The sequence below is a fragment of the Colossoma macropomum genome, unplaced genomic scaffold (assembly GCF_904425465.1).
Source record: "Colossoma macropomum unplaced genomic scaffold, Colossoma_macropomum, whole genome shotgun sequence".
Lineage (NCBI taxonomy): Eukaryota > Metazoa > Chordata > Actinopteri > Characiformes > Serrasalmidae > Colossoma > Colossoma macropomum.
The window spans coordinates 366,033-387,500 of record NW_023494790.1 but is presented as its reverse complement, the minus strand read 5'-3'; the positions used below and the strand labels follow the sequence as shown (position 1 = coordinate 387,500).

The following is a 21,468-nucleotide window of genomic DNA, read 5'->3' as shown; positions in this document are numbered from 1 at the left end:
GACAACCACACACAGGAGGCACATACAAACACAGTCACCCTTCAAATTCACTGCCTTCTGTTTAATAGAAGAGACATTCACCACCATAAATAACAAACACGTTGAAATTTCATATGAATTATTTTCCACTCTTGCTTCTCTGAAAGCAGAGAAATACTTTGAAAAGTGCAGATTCTGAACGTTCAGTCCCACCACAGGAATAGATATTTTATTATGATTTGAAATTGATAAATAGTTAATATCACAGGCTTGAATTAAAGTACTCATAATACGATTCACTGTAAAACTGCAATAAAAGCCTAAAGAGTGTCACCTGAATGTCTTACACGCTTCAAATGTCCTTGTTTCAGTCAGAAGTCGCATCAAACCCAGGCTGAGTCCCAAACGGCTCCGTACTTCCTAGCTAAGTAGTGAGCTGTGTAACATTAAGTATAGACATCCTAGCTTCTGCTGTCAGATACTGCACTGCCTGTCGAGTCTGAATGTGGATGAATCCCAAATGACCATTTTTAGCAATGTTTTGCTCTGTTGGGCTGCAGGAGTCAATATTTAAATTCCTACGTAGTGCACTATGTAGGGAGCCGTTTGAGATTCAGCCCCAGCGTGAGAAAAGTGGCGTCTTCAGACTGGCAGAGACTCTCGGTGGTGATTTGGTGACCAAAAAGTGCTTATAAACTGAAAGTATTTGCATTAAACAGTGCTGTGTTACCATATGTTCACTGTTATGTGAAAAAAAGTTTTAAAAAATCATGATATATATATATATATATATGACTGCATGCAGGATTGGGAGAAATACCATTTTATACAGCAGTTAGTTTCGGCCACACAAGCTGAGAAGGTTGAGAAGGTTCTAATACAGTGTGATACAGTGTTTTGACAGCTGTAGGAGACGCTCAAGACATTTGAACGTTTTTACTTCTTACTTTGCCACAAACAGAAAACGGACACTTTTAAGATCACATTTGACCGACAGCCGATTTGGTCAGACTCTGAAGATGAGACGACACTAAATTCCCAAACTGTCACTGAGCAGCTTTTCAGTCGGCAGCTGAGACAGAAGAACAGCTGAACAACCTGGAATCAGCCAGAAATGAACCCAACACCATTCGCCAAACTAAATGGGCTGTAAGATGCTTTACAGACTGGCTGGAACAAAAGGCGAGGCTTTTCAGCAGACTGTGCAGCGAGTGGGCGGAGCTCGTTACTCTGACGTAGCAACAAGCTGCTCGTTAAGGAACTATAATTTGGTGAAGGAACTGTGAACATTAAAGCATATTAAACGCCGCGTTCACGGCCCAGTTTATTAATTTATTACTTTATTTATTTAACTGTTGTATTAAAGCAATAGAACACTCGAGGAGTGTGTTATCGCCAATAACATCACGGCTGTGATGATCTACGGCGACCAAATCACAGCTGTGATGTTATGTCATGATAACACACTCCCTCTCGTCGTCTATTGCTTAAATAAAATGTATTACTTTGTATGTACATAACATTATAAAATGCATTCTGATAACTGACTTTCACTTTGATTTTTCCTTTGAGTTCATGCACAAAACAATGATATTCAACGTATTATAGGTTACATAATCATATACCTAAAACTTAGCAGAGCCACATGAACTATTCTACCGAATTAGTTTGGTGTTTAAAAAAACCCATAAAACTGTTAAACTTAGATACTTACAAAGGTTATGTTATGATTTATTTAAACTCAAGGCATAAATGAAGACAGTAATAAGCTAAATTTATGCAAAATTTTCATTTATGGAGTACTTTCTATTGGGAGGTGTCTGTCCCAAATCCAAACCCTTTTTAAGATGTTTTTGATTTCTTTTAAACTGAATATTATTTATTATGAATTTAATAATTGATTTTAAATGAATAAACTTAATTTTTTTATTAATACAATAAAATGCTGTCCCACATATCATAACAGAGTTTTAGTCCATAGGTGGGGCCTTATTTTAGCCACACTCCTGCATTTTAGAGCAGGAAGTGAGGCTGCATCCCTGTCCCTCATGGCCACATGTTGAGCAGTTAGATCCCATTGTTTTGAAGTAAATGTGTCCCAGAGTCTGAAAATCAGTGTGGAACATTATGAATTGTCACTACTGAAACACATATTTTTGTTAAAGTGATAAATATGATGATTTGATGTGTGAACAACTGTTCAAAGCTGTGTTTCTTTTTGTTCTTTTTGAGTTCTAAATTTGTCATTACTGAAACAGTCACAACTGAAACATTTGGTAATGTCACAGTGACAGTTTTGGTGGTGACAAAATGGAATGTTCAATCATTTATTTTCATAAAATAAACATAATTAAGGTTTAGGGTCACTCAAAATGAATGTAGTCTAAAGTCTGAGTCAGTTAAACGTTCAATTTGTGTGTTAAACAAATTGGGTAGAATAATCCATATATGGCAATATTTCAAACATACACCATTGCTCTGAAGGTCAAATTGTAATATGTTAAATCACACATACCCAAAACACCTATACCTACAACTGTCCACAAGGGGAGCTATTAGCACTCAAGCAGGATTGGTGCACTTTACTGAAAGGGAAGAAACTGGCATGAACCCACACCAGCAGGATCTCACGAATGTACACTGCAGTCACAAATTGTGTGTACATGAGAAAAGGCCTGAAACCAGGCTTTGTTTCACAGCTAGACAGACTAGCTTGGCTATAGAGCTGCACTGCGACAGACAACTAGCAGGCTTCTTAGGTGATACTCAGTTAGGCTTTAGATTCAACACATGATCATATGAATCTAATATGACTGGATATTTTACTGTGTAGTGTTTGGGCCTCCTGGAAGTCCTATATAAAACTCAAAGCCTGTCACTGCCTGACATCTGTTTTCCACGTCTGCTGTTTTATCCCTCCATATTTCCGAGTTCCTCGGGTCAGGGCACCAGCCAAATCCTCCTACGAGCAGCTCCGGGAGCACACGGCCCGAGGGCCCGCTAAAAGCGCACCAGCTAAAACAACAAAAACATTTGTTTGTCCGGTTGATCGGAAGAGGATCCGGCATCAAATACAGACATACAGTCAGTGTGGAAGACATTAAGTGTTACCGGCGCACCGTACAGGAACAGAGGAAACGGAGCAGGACTCAGGCCTGAAGCATGTAGCGAGCACAGCGCTAGATGATCGCTCAGGAAATACCGTCAGCTTATGGATGCCAGGTCTTTTTATTAGGCTTATGGGTTAGACGCATTAAATTGGCCGGACTGCTGTTTTATCCCTGTGGCTGAGTCTCAAGAATAAGCCTTTACATGCAGACACTGGCCACAATGGGGCGTAGTTCCTGTTCAGGGGCCAAATAAATGCCTTCAAAGAGATCCATAAATGTCTGATAATGTCTCCTGTTATAAACACTTTATTAAGCATCAACCACGCTACTGATAGAGCTCATTCTATATATAATTCAGTGTGTTATACATTCAGCTGCAGACATGGTAAAACATCTAATAAAGAGGCTTAGAGTTTCAAAACCACCTGTGGCGTAACTAGGATCTTATGAGCCCCCGCCATACCATAATTACTCTCAATTAATAAAAAAGACAATGGCATTTGCATATGTATTAATTATTGTTATGTCAAACAATTTGACACTTTTAAGGTATGCCACTCCCCCCACTAGCATTCACCATTAATGTTTATGTTAGATTAATTATTTGGTATGCTATATAACACTGGAATAAATACAAATCAACACAAATACAGCAAAATACAGCTGCACTCTGGCCTGAAATAGATTTATTCAATTCAATCAGTTTCTTCTTATTTAATTTAATAAACTGATTACATAAATGAAAACTGTAAATACTGGACATCATATAAAAGAGATTTGGAAAATGGCTTAACTAAAATACATCAAATCACAATGGACTGTTTATTTGTATTTATTCTAATATTAGTGTTTGGAACAAACAAACAATTATTGCCCAGATAAATAACTTCACTTATCAATTTCTAAGATGCTTAAGACTTTTGTACAGTCGTACAGTCGTATGTCCAAAATGGTAACTTCACAGGAGAAGGAAAGACCTCCCTTACTTTTAATGTAAGTCAATGAACCAGATTTATTTCCAAATCATTTTGGGCCATTTCTATTGGTCATCATGAAATTTATACACAGTGTTGGCAAGGGAACGCAAAAAAATTTAGGGAACACAACGTTGTTCCATTTTTTTTTTTTGGCCAAGGTACTTTAGGGGCTCACTAGATTTCAGACTATTACACTGTATATATTTATCAGGTGATACTGAACAGCCTACTTAACTACAGTGCCCATCTATGAGGTATGACGGTACCAGAATCAGCGTATACTGTGTTTTTTATGCATATACTGTGTTTTTTAGGCGTATACTGTGTTTATGTGTATACTGTGTTTTTTTATGCGTATACTGTGTTTTTTATGCGTATACTGTGTTTTTAAGCGTATACTGTGTTTTTTAGGCGTATACTGTGTTTTTTATGCGTATACTGTGTTTTTATGCGTATACTGTGTTTTTAAGCGTATACTGTGTTTTTTAGGCGTATACTGTGTTTTTTATGTGTATACTGTGTTTTTAAGCGTATACTGTGTTTTTTAGGCGTATACTGTGTTTTTTATGTGTATACTGTGTTTTTTAGGCGTATACTGTGTTTATGTGTATACTGTGTTTTTTATGCGTATACTGTATAAGTGCTGTAAGACGACCAATCATGTGAGACATTATGGAGGAGAGGAGCAGGTCAAATATTACAGGATGTTGCTGTGTGGTGCTCTAGTTTAGGTTATCTTTAGTACTACTGGCCTCGACAGCCCAACTGACAGGTCAGGCTATCTGCTGGAAAATCTCCTGGTATTCCTGATGGCCAGTCCAAGCCTGGAGCAGGCTGAATAAAACCTGGGCGTGGGCTGCCACGGGTCCCTCTGTGCAACAGACCCCATTGTGACTACCATCTACATCTGCGACTACATGTACGGCAATTTCAGATAAAAATGAAGTGCTAGCTGATTGGTTGCAAAAAATGCAAAAATGATAATATGCACATATTAACATTGCACAGCCATTGAAAACATCATCTGTTTACTGAAGTTATTTATTTTTATTTGTGGGGGTTTGGGGCTTCCAAAGGTGCTTGTGCCCATGGGCCTGGTCAGTCCACATTTGAGATTGTAAGTAGAAGAGGAGATATTTTATTAAGATTGAATCTGATGAAAAGTAATTGTGTTATTTTCCTTCCTACTTTTTCGGTCATTTTTGACATCAAAACAAATAGGAATAAGTCAGATGTTCAGACTCAAACCTGTTAAAACAGACTGAAAATTGAATGAAAACATAAATCAGTACCTAGCTCACCATGGAATTATGTAATTACATTTAAATAATTGAATGTACAGCAAAACGACATTTTTAATGTTAGTCTGCTCACTCAGGGTCGGTCTTAGTAAAGAGAAAACAAGCCTCTCACTTTTGAGTGAGCAAAATGTCACAAGAGCCTCAATAGTGTTTGACTCTGGGCTGGACGTTCCTGGAGAGTTCACCCAGGGTCATTTATACATTCCTCGTCGGATGGAATGAGGTCAGATTTGTGTGCTGAACCTTATGGAGAGTGTTCTCCACTCTAATTCACACTTCTGTCGTTCTCTTGGATCTGAGAACGGAAACGATACTCAGCAGGAAGAGTGGATGTAGCTGTGGCTCAGTTTGAGACGGCACACAGTAATGAAGGAACGTTGCTGTTTTCATTTCATAGCAGGGGTCATTCATAACTCATCAGTTTAATACACTCATCAGTTCATTATGAAGCTCTTCATGAGTTGAATTAGTTATGAGAAGCAAAGCAAAACACAAATTCCATGACTTTAAGTCTGCAAAGGCAGCCCATGATCTTCTGTAATACACAGCTTAACCAGACGAAACTGTGATGGATTGTTATGTTAATGGAAGACATGAATGTGCTATTTGCTGTTATAGATAAACTTTCCATCCACTTTATCAGAAATTATGTTGTACTTTCACTCATAGTCGCACCTGATTGGTCCATTAGGTGTACAGTTACAGACAGTAGCCCATCTGTTGCTGCACAATTTACCAGGCCCCTCTACTGCATTCATCAAACACTACTGAGTCCAAGACAATCACCTCAGACTTGTCTTGGCCTCTACAGTATTTGTCCTCTGATGTCTTGGATACAGTAATATTTGTATTTGGACTTGATAGACGGTATTTGTTCTCAGACTTGTCTTGGACTTTATAATATTTGTGGTCACACTGTGTTGGACTCAAGATTTGTCCAAGGACATGACTGGGTCTAGATAACATTTGAACTCAGTAATAGAACATAGTAACTGTACTCAAACTGGTCTTGGACTTTATTTGTACTCAAACTGGTCTTGGACTTTATTTGTACTCAAACTGGTCTTGGACTCCACAGTGTTTGTAGTCCTACTTGTTTTGGACTTGACAGAATTTGTATTCAAACTTTAAGAGTATTTGGACCTGTCCTGGTCTCGGTCATTGTTCTTGCCAAATTTAGTCTCTGATCTCAACGATTACCAATAATGTTAGTTTTTTTTTAATTCTGTTTATTTATACTATCATTATTTAACTGCCAACACATACCAACTCATACTCAGGCAACTCAAAACCAAATCATTACATTTGCTTGTGTTCAATTCAGAAAATTAGATTGAAACATTTCTGTTTGCTGGTAGAAGAGATTCCTGTTATTGAAAGAAAGACTCAGACTCTGCGAAATACAGAGGAAATTGAATGCCATGTAATTACAATGTAATAAATTATGTAAGTATATAATTTAACCCCCTAACAATCCAGTTTATTTCACACAATGGCTTAGTATTCAGTAACTACAGGGACTTCAATGCAAACTAATGGAACTATTCTTAGGTCATAGAATTAATTTAATTATTTCATATAAATATTAATTATGTTGTCCCAGGTGAGTCTGTACAAGTATAGATCACTTTTAAAGGACTATTTGATTAGACTAGTTATAAGACTAGTTTTGATTTGGTCTTGACTTGATTTTTTGGTCTTGCTCTTATTTAGATTGGTTCTAACTTGGTCTCCCCTTTAGACTCAATTCTGTCTAGTTATAGTCTTGATAGTCAAAGTCATAGAACTTCACAAAGGTGGTCTTGACTAAAGCCCTAATGTGGTGTTTACTGTTGGTTGAATGCAAACTTGTGGCTCAATCGCTTCTCATGGGCAAAACCACAAACAAACTTGTCAAAGAGTGAGTCAAGCAAAACCCACGCAGGCCTGTCTCGGCCAATCAGAATGTATCCATTTCAGTTTTTTTATAACTACTTTCCAGACAGATAAGCTGGCGCTACTCATTAGCAGAGGCTTTCAGGATATACCGCAACATAATTACCCTATTAGTGCCCCCCTTCAAAAACTCAGTGAAACAGCCCAAATGAGTTGAATGCCACTGCGTGGTAATTACCCCTGTGAGCTCACCTGGATATTGAGTCGACCTCTGTGGGCTCCCAGACCGTAGCGCTGCATTGTGGAGGCGTGAAGCTGGAAGTCATCGATTTTCAGCGTCTCTAGACCCAGCGGAGGGCACTCTGAAAGACCAAAACAAAGATTCACACTCCAGACAGACCAGCAGGAAGCAGCACTTGTTGCTGTTCTTCATGTTTATTGGTTTACACTTGTAGATGCAGACACTAAACTAGATCTGCTAGCAGATGGGTGGTCTCTGACTTTTACAGAGTAATATTTTTAACAGGGTTTATTTATATAGCATCTAATATATCATTCATTAAAAATGCAGCTCAAAGTGCTTCAACAATACAAAGTAAAAACAACAGAAAAAATAAACAAATAATGAGTAGCAGGAAAGGGGATACATTAATAAATACAATTAAAAAGCACAAGAGACTCCGGACTCCATTTCCCAGAACACCTCGCCAGATCACATCACCCCAGATCTCCCTCACGTGACTCTCCACTGCTCCTTCACCTGATTACTGATTCAGCTCACCTGTTAAGCTCACTGTATAAACCCCCTCTCAGAGCCTCACCGAGTCTTCCAGTCTGTTAGTTTGTTTTTCTGTGTATGACCATCGTTTGTTTGTTGACCTCGTCTTCAGCCTCACCCTCTTAGTATTGCTGGTGTCTCTGGTTTGACCTTCTTTGTGGTTTATGGACTCTGCTTTTGGACTCATGGTTACAGTTTTCTCGATTTGTCCTCTGACTTTGAACTGGTTGACCTTGATTTTGGATTATACTTTTGCTAATAAAGCTATTTTACTTCAGTTTGGTCTGCGAGCGTCTGAGTTTTGTCTAAAGCTGATAATTAAAAAAGACAAAAAAATCAATAAAAATGCAGCTAACAAGAAAATAAACGCAATATTAATATTCCAGTAAAACAAAGGAAACAATAAAAACTAGTCAAACTAAAATAAATAAGCTTTTAACTGTTTTTTAACAGCTTTCACAGGAGGAGCCGGTGTTTATTGGTAATGTGTTGCTGATCTTTGGTGCATAAAAACAAAATGCTGCCTCTCCACTCGTGGATTATGGAGAAGCAGCAATCGAACTTTAAGATCATCTTTCAGCGCTCAGAAATGTAAGAAGGTGCTAAACTATTAAACCATAGAAAAATCAGTAGTAAAATTTTATAGTCAATACTAAAAGAGACAGGCAGCCAGTGAAGTGATGCTAAAACTGCTCTAATATGATCCTGTTAGTTATGTTCCTGTTAATAGTCTGGCTGTATTTTGTTGTAGTTTGTTGGTTGTACTTGCAGGACGTCCCATGAATAAAGCATTACAGTAGTCAAGTCGAGAGGCACAACAAAACACTCTTTAAACAGACTGAAGTCCTGCTGTTCTACTGCAATAAAGCCTTCTGCCTGCTGGACTTTTCCCTCAGAATGTCCCAGCTCCTAATTTCAACCTACGTTTTGGCATCAAATTTGCACTTCCAGCCATAAAAAATGGAAACTAGACGTAAAAATGAACAAGGATGCCGAGACGTGTGTCATGTGTGATTCAGCAGGCCTCATTCTTTCTGTTACTAATGAACATGCTGACATTTCTAGACCAGCTCCTGCTAAATTATGTCTCTAAGATAGAATTTTGACAAATCTCAGAGAAAATGTTAAATAAATAAAGGATACTTACCACTGACCCTCTCACTGGCCACTTTATGAGCTCCACCTACCTTAAAGGTCCATTATATAATTGTAGAATTACAAACTGCAGCTCAACTGTTACTGCACAGTTTATCAGCCCTCCTCTACCTCATTCATCCATGCTCAGTTTCTGACCACAGAAACTGACCTGCTGTTATTTGGGAGGTGGATTCTCAGCACAGCAGTAACACTGATATGCTAGTGTGTTTTACAAGGTAGGAGTTTCAAATAAAGTGGCCAAAGAGTGTATGTGTAATGACAACAAACTGGATTGAGCATTTCTATTGTAAAATGGACCCACAGGCAGATATTAGATTCTAGTGCTGAAGATAATGTCAATCATAATGTCAATAATAATTATGCGCTCAAAAAGACAGAAACTGCTTCATCTGCAAATTTAAATAGTCTTAAAAAGTCACAAACACATCTGGCAAAGAGAAACGAAGAAGGATTTCACAGTCATTTGCCAGACCTGGAGCTCAGCTGTCCATCAAATTGACTTATTGATGTCTGACGTTTTGAAGGGCCTGACAGGCGCAGCTCTGCATGCTTGCTGGATGACTCCATCCTGCCCTGCTGGAGAAGTTTACCTCAAACTTCCTTTGACTTTCTGTCCAAGTGCTGATTAGCAGTAAGGCAAAGTGACTGGACTTGTGGTGTAATGTTGAAGATGTTTTGCCATTTGTCACAGTGATTTAACCCCTTTACCTCAGACTGTAATTCCCCCTGCACTGCCCCAAAAAGGCTTTATGTGTGTGTATTAAGTTCATTACTGGGGGGATCCCGAGTGGCGCAGCCGTCTAAGCGTTGGTTCTGTCATCAGGAGATCACACGTTCCCCCTGCACTGATGCTAAAGCCGTCCGTGGCCAGGAGTCCAAGAGAGCACAATTGGCCTCACTATCTGGGTGGCATATCAGATCTGGCGGTTGGCGCTTTCCTCCGAGCGCGTTCGGCTGTCCAATCATGTTGCGTGAGCGGCAGTTCGAAAAGATGCGGCGGCGCTTCACAGGTCTCGGAGGAAGCCTGTGTTTGCCTTCGCCCTCCTAGTGCTGGTAGTATCGTGTGAATGGGGGTTGCTGGTGGAATTAGGGAGAAAAATTGGGAAAAAATCCAAAATTTCCTTATTGACGCATTTGAGCCAGGCAGGTATGACATGAGGAAGAATGGGTCAAATTCCACATTCGACTTGGCTCGGAAGAGGAATGTCAGAGCTTGTAACTGCATCTTTTTTGACCTCCACATTTTTAAGCTACAATATGAGGAAAAAAACACAGACACTTCAATGAAAGTGAGCTTTGTTAGAAACAAGCAAGGCAGGTAACGATGGTGATACGAGTGAAAACTAACATTTATGAAGTATTTACTTTCTCAAAAAACAGCAAACTTTATCATCAATTTTACAGATTAAACCACCACTGTATCTGTATGTTGGCTGATCTAAAGCAAACCTCACTTAAAAGTAGAGAACCGGTTCTTTATTACTATTAACTGTGTGACAATTAAAACAGAACTAAAAACATCTTCCCGACTTTCTGAGCTCAGCGTTTGATATCAAATGGTCCTTTGCATGGTTAAAGGGCTCTTTGCATTGTGAAAGTGTTCTTCAGATTGATGAAGAACGTGCTGTAGATGGTTCGATATAGAACCTTTCTGAAAAGGGTTCTATGTAGCACCAAAAAGGGTTCTTCTTTTGTTACAAGCTTGACATCGTACCAATAGAAGGACCTTTTTTTGCTATGGTGCTATATAGTACATTCTCCATTAAGCTGAAGAAGAATTTACCAATGCAAAGAACCATCTAATCAGGCAAAGGGTTCCATGTAGAACCATGAACACCCAAAGAACTTTTCATGGTTTTATACAGAACCACTGTCTTTACTAAAGAACCCTTGAAAAACCATCTTTTTAAAGAGTATACATTTACATTGTTACATTAACATCAAAAAGGGTTCTTCTATTATAACAAGCTTGACGTCATAACGATAGAAGAACACTGTTTGGTGCTATTTAGAACCATCTACAGCACATTCTCCATTAATCTGAAGAACCCTTTCACAATGCAAAGAATCACGAAAAGAGTTCTTTGAGAGTTCATGGTTCTATACCGAACCATTTTCTTTAGTACAGAACAATTAAAGAACCATCTTTTTGTTACAAACAATGTAAACAATGTAAATGTACACTCTTTAAAAAGATGGTTTTTCAAGGGTTCTTTAGTAAAGACAGTGGTTCTATATAAAACCATGAACACTCAAATAACCATTTGCATGCTTAACGGGTTCTTTGCTTCGTGAAATCGTTCTTCAGATTGATGGAGAATGTGTTGAATATGGTTCTATATATTTAGAACATTAGAAAATGGTTCTATATAGCACCAAAAAGGGATCTGCTACTGTTGAAAGCTTGATGTCATAACCACAGAAGAACCTTTATTTGGTGCTATATAAAATCATACACGACACATTCTCCATCAATTCAAAAAAATTAGAAAAAATTTCACCATGCAAAGAACCGTTTAAGCATACAAATGGTTATTTAAATATTCATGGTTCTATATAGAACTATTGTCTCTCCATGAGACTCACTGTCTTCACTTATTTTTCTCTTTTAAAATGTTTATGATTTTATATAGCACCAAATAAGGTTCTTCTGTGGTTATGACATCAAGCTTTTAACAGTAGCAGATCCCTTTTTGGTGCTATATAGAACCATTTTCTAATGTTCTAAATATATAGAACCATATTCAACACAAACTTCATCAATCTGAAGAACTATTTCACCATGCAAAGAACCCTTTGAGCATGCAAATGGTTCTTTGAGTGTTCATGGTTTTGTACCTTGAAGAACCATCGTTTTTCAGAGTGTGGAGGAATCAAATGAAGTTGTATGCACTCAGGTAATTAACTCCAGGCGAGAGCTCATAACAGTTAACACCTTCTAACTCAGTGCAGTGATAAAGCAACACCTGTGTTCTGAACTTCCTGGTTTACCGTGCAGCACATGAGTGGCGTAACAACAACATTGAGCCAGTAAAATTTACTGCTACACTTTAAAAGTGTAACTTTAACTCAGATTGGCTCCGACCCCTAAACACACGGAGAAAGCGTCAAGTTTAACACTCTCAGTGTAGCTTTAACACTGGCAAATCTGCTGTGTACTAAATACAACATATACAGGTGGAAACACTAAAAACAGGGTGGGACGAGGGAGGGAAGGAGACTGGAGAGACCCCAAACGTGTTGCTCCCGAGCCATGAAAACAGATTCAACATGTCAGAAGAGAAGGTTCTGTACAGGTCCATAATTATTTACCAAGCTACAAACTTCAGTTGTGTTGCAGTTATATTTTTTAAGTTGCACTGACCCCATGAGACTCACTGTCTTCACTCCTGGCTTTTTTATTTTATTTTTCTCTTTTAAAACGTTTATGATTTTATATAGCACCAAATAAGGTTCTTCTGTGGTTATGACATCAAGCTTTTAACAGTAGCAGATCCCTTTTTGGTCCTATATAGAACCATTTTCTAATGTTCTAAATATATAGAACCACATTCTATTCAACAGTGAGTCTCATGGGGTCACTGAACACCTGTGTTCTGAACTTCCTGGTTTACCATGCAACACATGAGTGGTGTCACAACAACATTGTGTATTTTCAACCTTTTCGTACCTTTTCATAACCTAACATTTTAAAAGAGAAAAATAAGGTAAAAAGCCAGGAGTGAAGACAGTGAGTCTCATGGAGTCAATGAGACTTAAAAAATAGAACTGCAATAGAAAGCAGCACAATTATCTTCTCTGATTAAGGTTTCTGAAGCTGTACCTTTGAGGGTACCACCCCAGAGACGTGAAGGATACCACACCAGGGGCAATGGTGGGACGTTCAGATGAAAAAAGTGGCAGGCAGGGAGTCTGAAGAGGCTGCTGGCGATAAGCATGGGAGTGGACGGGGCAGGGAGCAGCCTCTTTTATTACAGCATTACTGACCGCAAGGGAAAATGGAGTTCAGCCGTGTGGGGCGGGGAAGTCGACTATAGCAGCCAACTTGGTCAGCTCTGAGCCCACTGTGCTTCCACCAGCTGCAGCCTAGCTTTGTTGTTGTTCACAAGCTGCTGCTGGCGAGCAAACAAAACTAACTACACCCAAAGTGTCTGATATTGTGCCATGTAAGGCAGTACAAGTTTAGCTTTTATTAGAAGACAAAACAAACTTTATACTCAAGGAACAAGAAACAAAAGGATACACAGTGTGTGAAATGAATCAGCACAACACCGGGGAACACAATCACTACTGAGAGGAGGCACAAACTATACTGTACTATAAACAATACTATAAACTATAGACAAGGAAACTGGAGGGGTTGGAACTGGACTAAGTGATGGCTGTGTTTTCCTGAGAATCATAGCTTTAAGAGATGCAAATATTCCCTCTGATAGGAAACTCGGCCTCAGAGTCTCATATGAGGACCCTAGAAACCATTACAGCTGACCTGCCTGAGGAGTGGAACGCCCCAAAAGCGATCATGTTCCCAGTGTTATGAAGAGGGAATGGAGAAGGATGTGTGCTGTGTCTGGAAATCTGGAGCGGTCCAAAGCGTTTTACAGCGCCTGTGGAGCAGTTTCAGAAAACTACCAGATTATTACAGACAAGGATACAGACATGTTGGAGATGCTGGCGTCCTACTTGGACAAGTGCATGAAACTGTGGCATCCAACCGAGCATTCTGGGAGAAGCCCATTTTTACGGCTGACAGAAAACACTGAGGGCATGAGCTCAGAGGTACAGAATGAAGTAAATAAAGCCATAAAAGACTGCCTGGCTGCCTAATTGCAGACTGCAGGGATTGCAGAATAACAAAGAGCACCGTTTGCGTTGGCTCGGCTGAAAGTCACGCTGTCCCCCCCGTGATTTCAGCAAGACAAGCCTGAAAGGAGAAGGACGTGGCGTCCGTTTCCACACAGGAAAACCTGTCTTGCAAGCCCAGACCTTGAGGCAAATATGTCAGCACTTACTTGAAGCTGACGCTTAACAGCTTTCTCTCAATGCTATGCAGGCTGGAACCCAGCTCGAGCCTTTTGCAAAATGGGTTCAAAGCAAGCATTTCCTACTTGCATGTGTGTATCCATGTGTGTGGACATTCAATATGTTGACCACATGGTCTCTATTATGGACCTGCTATGTACATGGCCAGAACAGAACTGAGGTCGGTGCAGACTTTAAAATGTTTTCTCCAAAAATGAGCTACAAGGGACTAATAGCACTCCCAAATCTCAAGGTGTCATACTTGGAGGTTGATCTTGCACGGAAAAGGGCCTCTTAGCCGTGTGGCTGCATGTGGATGCACTTTCCCGGCCAATATTCTGCACACCGCTGCTTTGTTTATGTCTTTATAAACCACGCCTTTCCATTTTCAACACTTTCACCTTGTCCTAAAAAGAAGCATCATAAGTCTTCAGGATGTCTACACTGGAAATGGTTATTCTGCATGTCAATTCAAAATTAAAACAGCTCATAGCTATTGACTTTTCATTATTTATAATTTGAATATTTTAATTGTATATTTTACATGTATATAACAGATTTAATTGCTATATTAGTAGCATATCACAGTAGAACAATTAATGAACATTAATGGCTGGATAATGCAGCTAAAAATACCAGATAATGCAAATAAATGTGGTGACATGATGTCCTAAACTGCTGTTCTAAACTGTGGGGTGCCTCAGGGGTCCATTCTGTGGCTGACATTATTTTCGGGTAGTCAGTTAGATATTTAGTAATTACATTTACATTCTGTATCGACAGGTTAAAGCTCTTTCTGTTTGTGTCAAAGTCAAAAATTCTCAAATATCTGAAGGATGGTTTTTCTTAGTGCAATAACATGCAATAACTTTGTTTACATTCAAATCATAATATAATATCTCCTCTTTCAATCTGATCAATCTGTTTTGAATTTGTGCTTTCCAAACTTCTCTTCTTATTTCACTAAACTACAAGTGAAAAACAGGCTTTTGTTATTTCTGCTAACAGTTGTGGTTTCTAAGCGCCAAAGGGACAAATTATTATGGCTGATGTGAAGCCATGCTTAATGAAGTCTCATGGCAAAATAACAATCATTGCTTATATCATTTTCTCTAATCACAGCCTGTTGAGTCACCGCACCTGAGGTTGGTCACTATATTATAAAGTGTGTTTAAAAATCTGGGGAATTGTTCTTCATTCTAGTGTTGGAAAACAACCCAGCTTTCCTGAACGACTTGGGTTTGAAGTCTGAACTTAATCTTTCACAGTGGAACACTGTTTTTCTCCATCACAGTGAAGGAACACACATTCCAAACATCCCAGATAATCTGTAAGGCCTCAGTCGTTCATAGCGGGTGATTTATTCACGAAAAAACGAAAGCAGAAGAAGCTGGAACCATTCCAGCACTGCCAGACAGAGTCCGTCTCACGCTAGCAAATGACTGCCTGTTTCATAATGCAGTTCACCCTCTTCTTAGACACCTAAAGGGGTGGTTTAACAAAAAAAAGAAGACTCTAATCTAGACACTTTCAGCTTTCACCAAATGTAGATGATCAGCTGAGACGAGTTTGGGGTCTGAAGTTTGCTTCTTTAGTTTTGCGCTGATATGAGATATGAGCTAAAGTAATTGAAGCTTACGCTAAGCTTAAGTCAGAATCTTCAAATATTCAAAAATTCATGATCATCAAATGAAAATCAAATAGGATGTTCAGACTTTGTATATGCAAATTAGCTTCTTTCTAGCATGACACATTCTCATATTGGAGAACTGTGAGATTTCTGAACTCTGCACTCCACCAGAGGGCAGTGTAGAGCCTGCATCTTAAATGGTGGTTAGAGTTTCTTATTTGATTAGTCAAAAGAATTAAACTGTAAAACAAACAGTAAAAAGTCTGGCAGAAACGGTTTCAGACAAAACCTGTCAATTAACAGTAAAGTATGTTTTCCCAATGACGGTTAAAATCTGTGAAATTACAGTAACTTAATTTCTTAGAAATACCGCCTTTTACTGTAATTCAACAGTTTCACTAGTTCAACCTGATGCTCCAGCATAGGATTTTACCATAATAATAATAGTATGTCTGTAAAATGAAGGTGATCTTTTGTTTTTGTGAATTTGCATTCTATTTTTGCGAATAAACAACAGCAGTGTTAAAATACAATATACATATGGATTATTTACATGCTCTTAACCATGCATTTTTCCCAAAAAACAGGTATTGACCATTAAATTTTTCAGCACAATTCATTTATGATATTTCCTTTTGATGAAAGATTACAGAAAAAAAAATAATTTTGTTTTCTAAATGATATGAAATGATTAATATGATCAGGAAAAAGAATCCATTTTCATTACAGCTTGACTTTAACCTGAGCTTTAATGGCCAGGATCCATCGGCTGGTCCAAAGTTTTGCTGTACCCTTCTATGACCTAAGAATAGCTCGGCTAGTTTGCACTGAAGTCCCTGTAGTTACTGAATAATAAGACTTAGTATGTAATAAGTCTGGGATTTTAAATTATAGGCTTATTATTCAATTATTATCCCTTAAAAATCCCAGGCTTATTAAATGCTATGGCTTATTATTTAGTAACTACATGGACTACAGTGCCAACTGGTTGAGCTATTTTTAGGTTAGCCTGCTGGTGGGTTCTGGCTATCAAACCCCTTAAAATCCCAGGGTTATTACAGATTAAGGCTTTTTATTCGATAACTACAGTGAATTCAATGCAAACTGGCTGAGCTTGGTTACTTCTTAGGTTACAGAAGTGTCTAATAACACTTTGGGCTCTCCAACAGGCCCTGGCCTTTTAAGGGGTTAAGGAGTTCATTTTAAGACTAATAGAAATGATTCAATAACTACAGTACTACAGTAATTCAGTATCTGCTGTGAATTGTTAAGTAAGTACTACAAATTATTCATTAACCACCATAAATGATTCGGTTCCTATGAATTACTCAGTAACCACTCTAAATGATTTAGTGTCTACTATGAATGATTCTGTATCCTATATGAATTAGTCAGTAACTACCACAATGTAGTCAGTAGTCATACAGACTTACAGCCTTTACAGTCAGAACATGATTTATTTGTGCAATTTATTCAGACAATCAATCAATTTATTTGCATAACTGATAATAATGTTGGATGGCAAATGTGATTTTTTTCAGATGCTAAAAATGTAACATTGCTTTATTTATTTGATAGGCAACATGTACTTAATCTCGCTGTGTTTACATGCACCCAATAGTTAGATCATAATCGGATTTCTGCAGTTATCTGATTATTCAAATGATCGTGTAAACAGCACACTGATTTCTTAGATCAGATTAAGAAATCTGATAAAGAGGCTGGATTTTAGCTCAGTAATCAGATTTCTCAGTGCTGTAAACTGTTACTCTGATTTCTTTCGGATTTCTCAGTCCGAGCATGTGTGAAAACAGATGGCGGTACTGGAAATAAGTGAGTAGCGTCGCCACGAGACGCAGCAAAACACTTTTGGAGCGACGCTGAAACCAAATACATTCTCAACGAAATGAAGGATTTAAATATTCTTCATCTTCTAGACGATGTTTGTTCATATTTTCAGGTAAAGCAGCGCAATGTTAAAAAAAACAAAGCTGCGGTTTGAAGTTTGAGTTTTACATTATGTTTATGTCATGTTTACTTCAGTGAGTTTATTGGCTGGTTGTAAAGCAGAAATCTGATTACTGTCTGACTCATGTAGACCTAGTTTCCCTATTATCTGATTACCCAAGAGCATGTAAACGCATGGATCAGATTACTGACAAAGAAATTAGATTTTCTGCAGTTATCAGATAAAAACACACTCACTGCTGTTTCTGCCATTGGCATGAGGACAACCAACATAATGGATCAAACATGTCCCATGACCCAAATGCTAAAGGAATTAGTTTGTCCTCTACTTCATCACGCTTGGGGTCACTTCTCCTAAAGCAAGTCACTTAAAGAATTCCAGTCATCAGAGTTTGAGTGAAAATATAAAATTATGAAGTCTTATCTCCTGAAGGAGGTGGTGAAACTCTCCTATTTAAAAATAGGAGGCAGCCAATATCAGCGCTTACTGTGAGGAGTAAGGACATTGTCATTTGTCTGAAATCTGTAAAATAAGGCCTTAGAATATTTTGGTGTTGCTGTGTTGTTTATTCATGTCTCATTTGGTGAATAACAGCCGTTAGAGTTTAGGGGGTCAGTTAAATTTACGTTCTGAGGTCAGAAGCGATCTAAGCGCTGTCTGCTGTTTATGATCCACACAAACTTCAAACAGAGTTTGTATCAGTCATCAAGTAACGTCAGTTGAGCTGCACGAAAGCAGAGACGAGTCTCTCTTTGGCTGCTGGACTCGGAGGCTGTTGGTGATTTTCAGAATTAAGTAAATTAGAGTCTGCGTGAGTGAGCTGTGAATCATCACGGAGCTTAGGACCATCTGTGCTTCCCGGAACGTTTACACACAAAAATCCCACAACACAGAGCCGCCGTGAGCCCTGGTGTCACATTTTCTCACGTTATCGAGTAATCAGGGGGGTGCAAATGGTGGGCTGGCTGAAGTCAACAGAGAGCTGAGCGGGATCTGCTGCCATCACATCACATCAGCCAAATACACTTGCAGAAAGAAGGAGAAAGTCAAAGGAAAATCTGTTCAAAAACTGATTAAAATCTACAGAGAAAATAGGGCTCCTAACAACCACCTGGAAGAGCTGGTCGACCCCAAAACTGCCCCCATCAGATAAACAGCACTTAAAGCTTTCATCTCTGAGAGAGAGGAGAAAATCAAGCTGATCAGATCTGAAAACATCCACAGGTGTTTCTGTCCATCCTTCCACTGTGAGAAGACGACTCAGCGCTGTGGGTCTGAAAGGATGTGTAGCTGATCAAGAAGAACCTCACTGAGAAAAGGAGACGGACACATCAAACAAAGAAGCTGAACGATGGACTGACCACCCCAGAGTCCAGACCTCAACACCACTGAATGTGCTTGGGATTATGTGGATGGTGAGAATCAGAAACACTGAACTGTGGAGTTGTGGGAAAACATCCCTGCAGATTTCCAAGGTTCACAGGGTCAAAGCTCACCTAAATGAACTCAGCATGACGTGAAAATAACCGCTACCAGAACCGAAATCCTTTTTCAGGTTCCCACATCCTTCCCCACTCCAGTCAAATGGCTTTTTGCCCAGCAAGATTTACTTACATTTAGTGTGACCGCAGCACAATTCTGTTAGCTGGATTGGGGTGAATGAAAGCTGGAGGATGCAGTGAAGGGTCTCTCTCCCTCTCCCTCCCTCTCTATCTCTCTCTCTCCCTCCCTCTCTCTCTCTCTCTCTCTCTCTCTCTCTCTCTCCCTCCCTCTCTCTCTCTCCCTCTCTCCTCTCTCCCTCCCTCTCTCTCTCTCCTCTCTCCCTACCTCTCTCTCTCTCTCTCTCTTTCCCTCTCCCTCCCTCTCTCTGTCTCTCCCTCTCTCCCTCTCTCTCTCTCTCTCTCTCTCTCTCTCTCTCTCTCTCCCTCCCTCTCCCTCCCTCTCTCTCTCTCTCCCTCTCTCTCTAACATACATAAAGCATCCAGCACCTCCTCTATAGCAGGAGTCTCACACTCAAATTACCTTGGGCCCACTAATGAGGTTGTGTTCTTCGAGGGGAGTGAGTGTGTGTGTGTGTGTGTGTGTGTGTGTGTGTGTGTTGGGGGGCGGGCGGGGGGGGGTTAAATTAGTCTTTTTTCTATGTATTTGAACTTCATGAATTTAGCTAAAATTTACCTACTGTTGTAAACAAAAGTGCCCAAGTATGTGTGCAAAAGTTTGAACACTCATGATCAAATGACGTCTTGTTGGTTTTCTGAGTGAAAATAAGCTTAAACACCCTCTACAGAGAAACACACTTAAATATGACATTTTCTATGTATTTCCTGAATTTAACAAATTGGAGTAAGATGTGCCAAAACTTTTGCATAGACTACATTTTATTTTATTGTTTTGAACATGTTAAATTGAGCAGATAAACAGTATTTTTTTTCTATACAGAAAACACACCACTGCACATTTTAATGCACAAGTGTGTTTTCTGTAGAGAAAAACTCAATAAAACGTAATTTGATGAGACGTGTTTAAATTTTGCATATGACTGCACATAATATATGTGCTGATACACTCAATTGAAGCATGTGTTTATAGCAATCCTTCTTTTTCTTCTTCTTCTTCCTCTTCTAATAAGAATAATAAGAAGAATAATTTATAATAATAATTTCATTTTTCTGCAGCAAAATATTTAATATTTAACAGCAACAATGACAACAATAGCTGTCGTTGTTGTCATCATTTTTGTTGTTAAATATTAAATATTTAGCCACAAAAAATTGTAAAAGTTTGCAGGCAGTGGCTCCCGAGTGGTGCAATCATCTAAGCGTTCTTCCTGTCATCAGGAGATCGCGAGTTCGATCCCTGGTGATGCTACAGCCGTCCGTAGCCGGGAGTCCAAGAGAGCACAACTGGCCTCGCTCTCTCTGGGTGGGTGGGATGGCCCCTCCTTCTCCCCCCATCACTCAGCGTGATGCTAGTCAGCGCAGGCATCTGTTAGCTGACGTAACAGATCTGGCGGTTGGCGCTTTCCTCCGAGTGCGTTCGGCTGTCCAGTGACGCTGTGTGAGCGGCAGCTCGAAAAGATGTGGTGGAGCTTCACAGGTCTCGGAGGAAGCCTGTGCTGCCTTCACCCTCCTAGCACTGGTGGTATCGTGTGATTGGGGGAGTCCTAACTAGCGGGTGGAATTGGAGACGACTAAATTGGGGAGAAAATCAGGGAAAAATCTAAAAAAGAAAAAAACAGTTTGCAGCCTGGATTTAAGAATAAATTGTTAATATGTGACGGGACATATAAGGTGGTAATGTAGGCCGGATGTGGCCCATGGGCCAGCAGTTTGAGACCCCTGCAGTATAGCATCTTTTGAAAGGTGACATTTCTCTCTCTCTCTCTCTCGCTCTCTCTCTGTCAGGACCCCCTTAGCAGCATGTTCTAAATGTGATGTCTCTCTCTCTCACACACACAGACTGCTGGTGTCGCCCCCAATGGCATCTTCTGAAATGTGACAATTACTCGGAATTCACACCAGACGCGACGCGTCAGCGACTCAGAAGTGCAGCATAAGAGAAGTGAAAACGTCCATCAGTCCAATCCGCACTGCTTCCATCAGTTCTGCGCTTCAGGTGGGAGCAGTCCGAGTCGTCATGATGATAGTACAGACTCCATTAACGCAGTGC

The 21,468-nt window shown here is 39.4% G+C and overlaps 1 protein-coding gene across 1 annotated transcript in view; it reads right to left on the bottom strand.

The window, feature by feature from the left end:
* cpxm2 (carboxypeptidase X (M14 family), member 2) overlaps positions 1-21,468 on the bottom strand; it is a 108,135-nt gene that overhangs the window by 57,954 nt on the left and 28,713 nt on the right. The window contains exon 3 of the mRNA XM_036571857.1: positions 7,495-7,604. Within this exon, the coding sequence (XP_036427750.1) occupies positions 7,495-7,604 (110 nt within the window). The remainder of the gene's footprint in view (positions 1-7,494; positions 7,605-21,468) is intronic.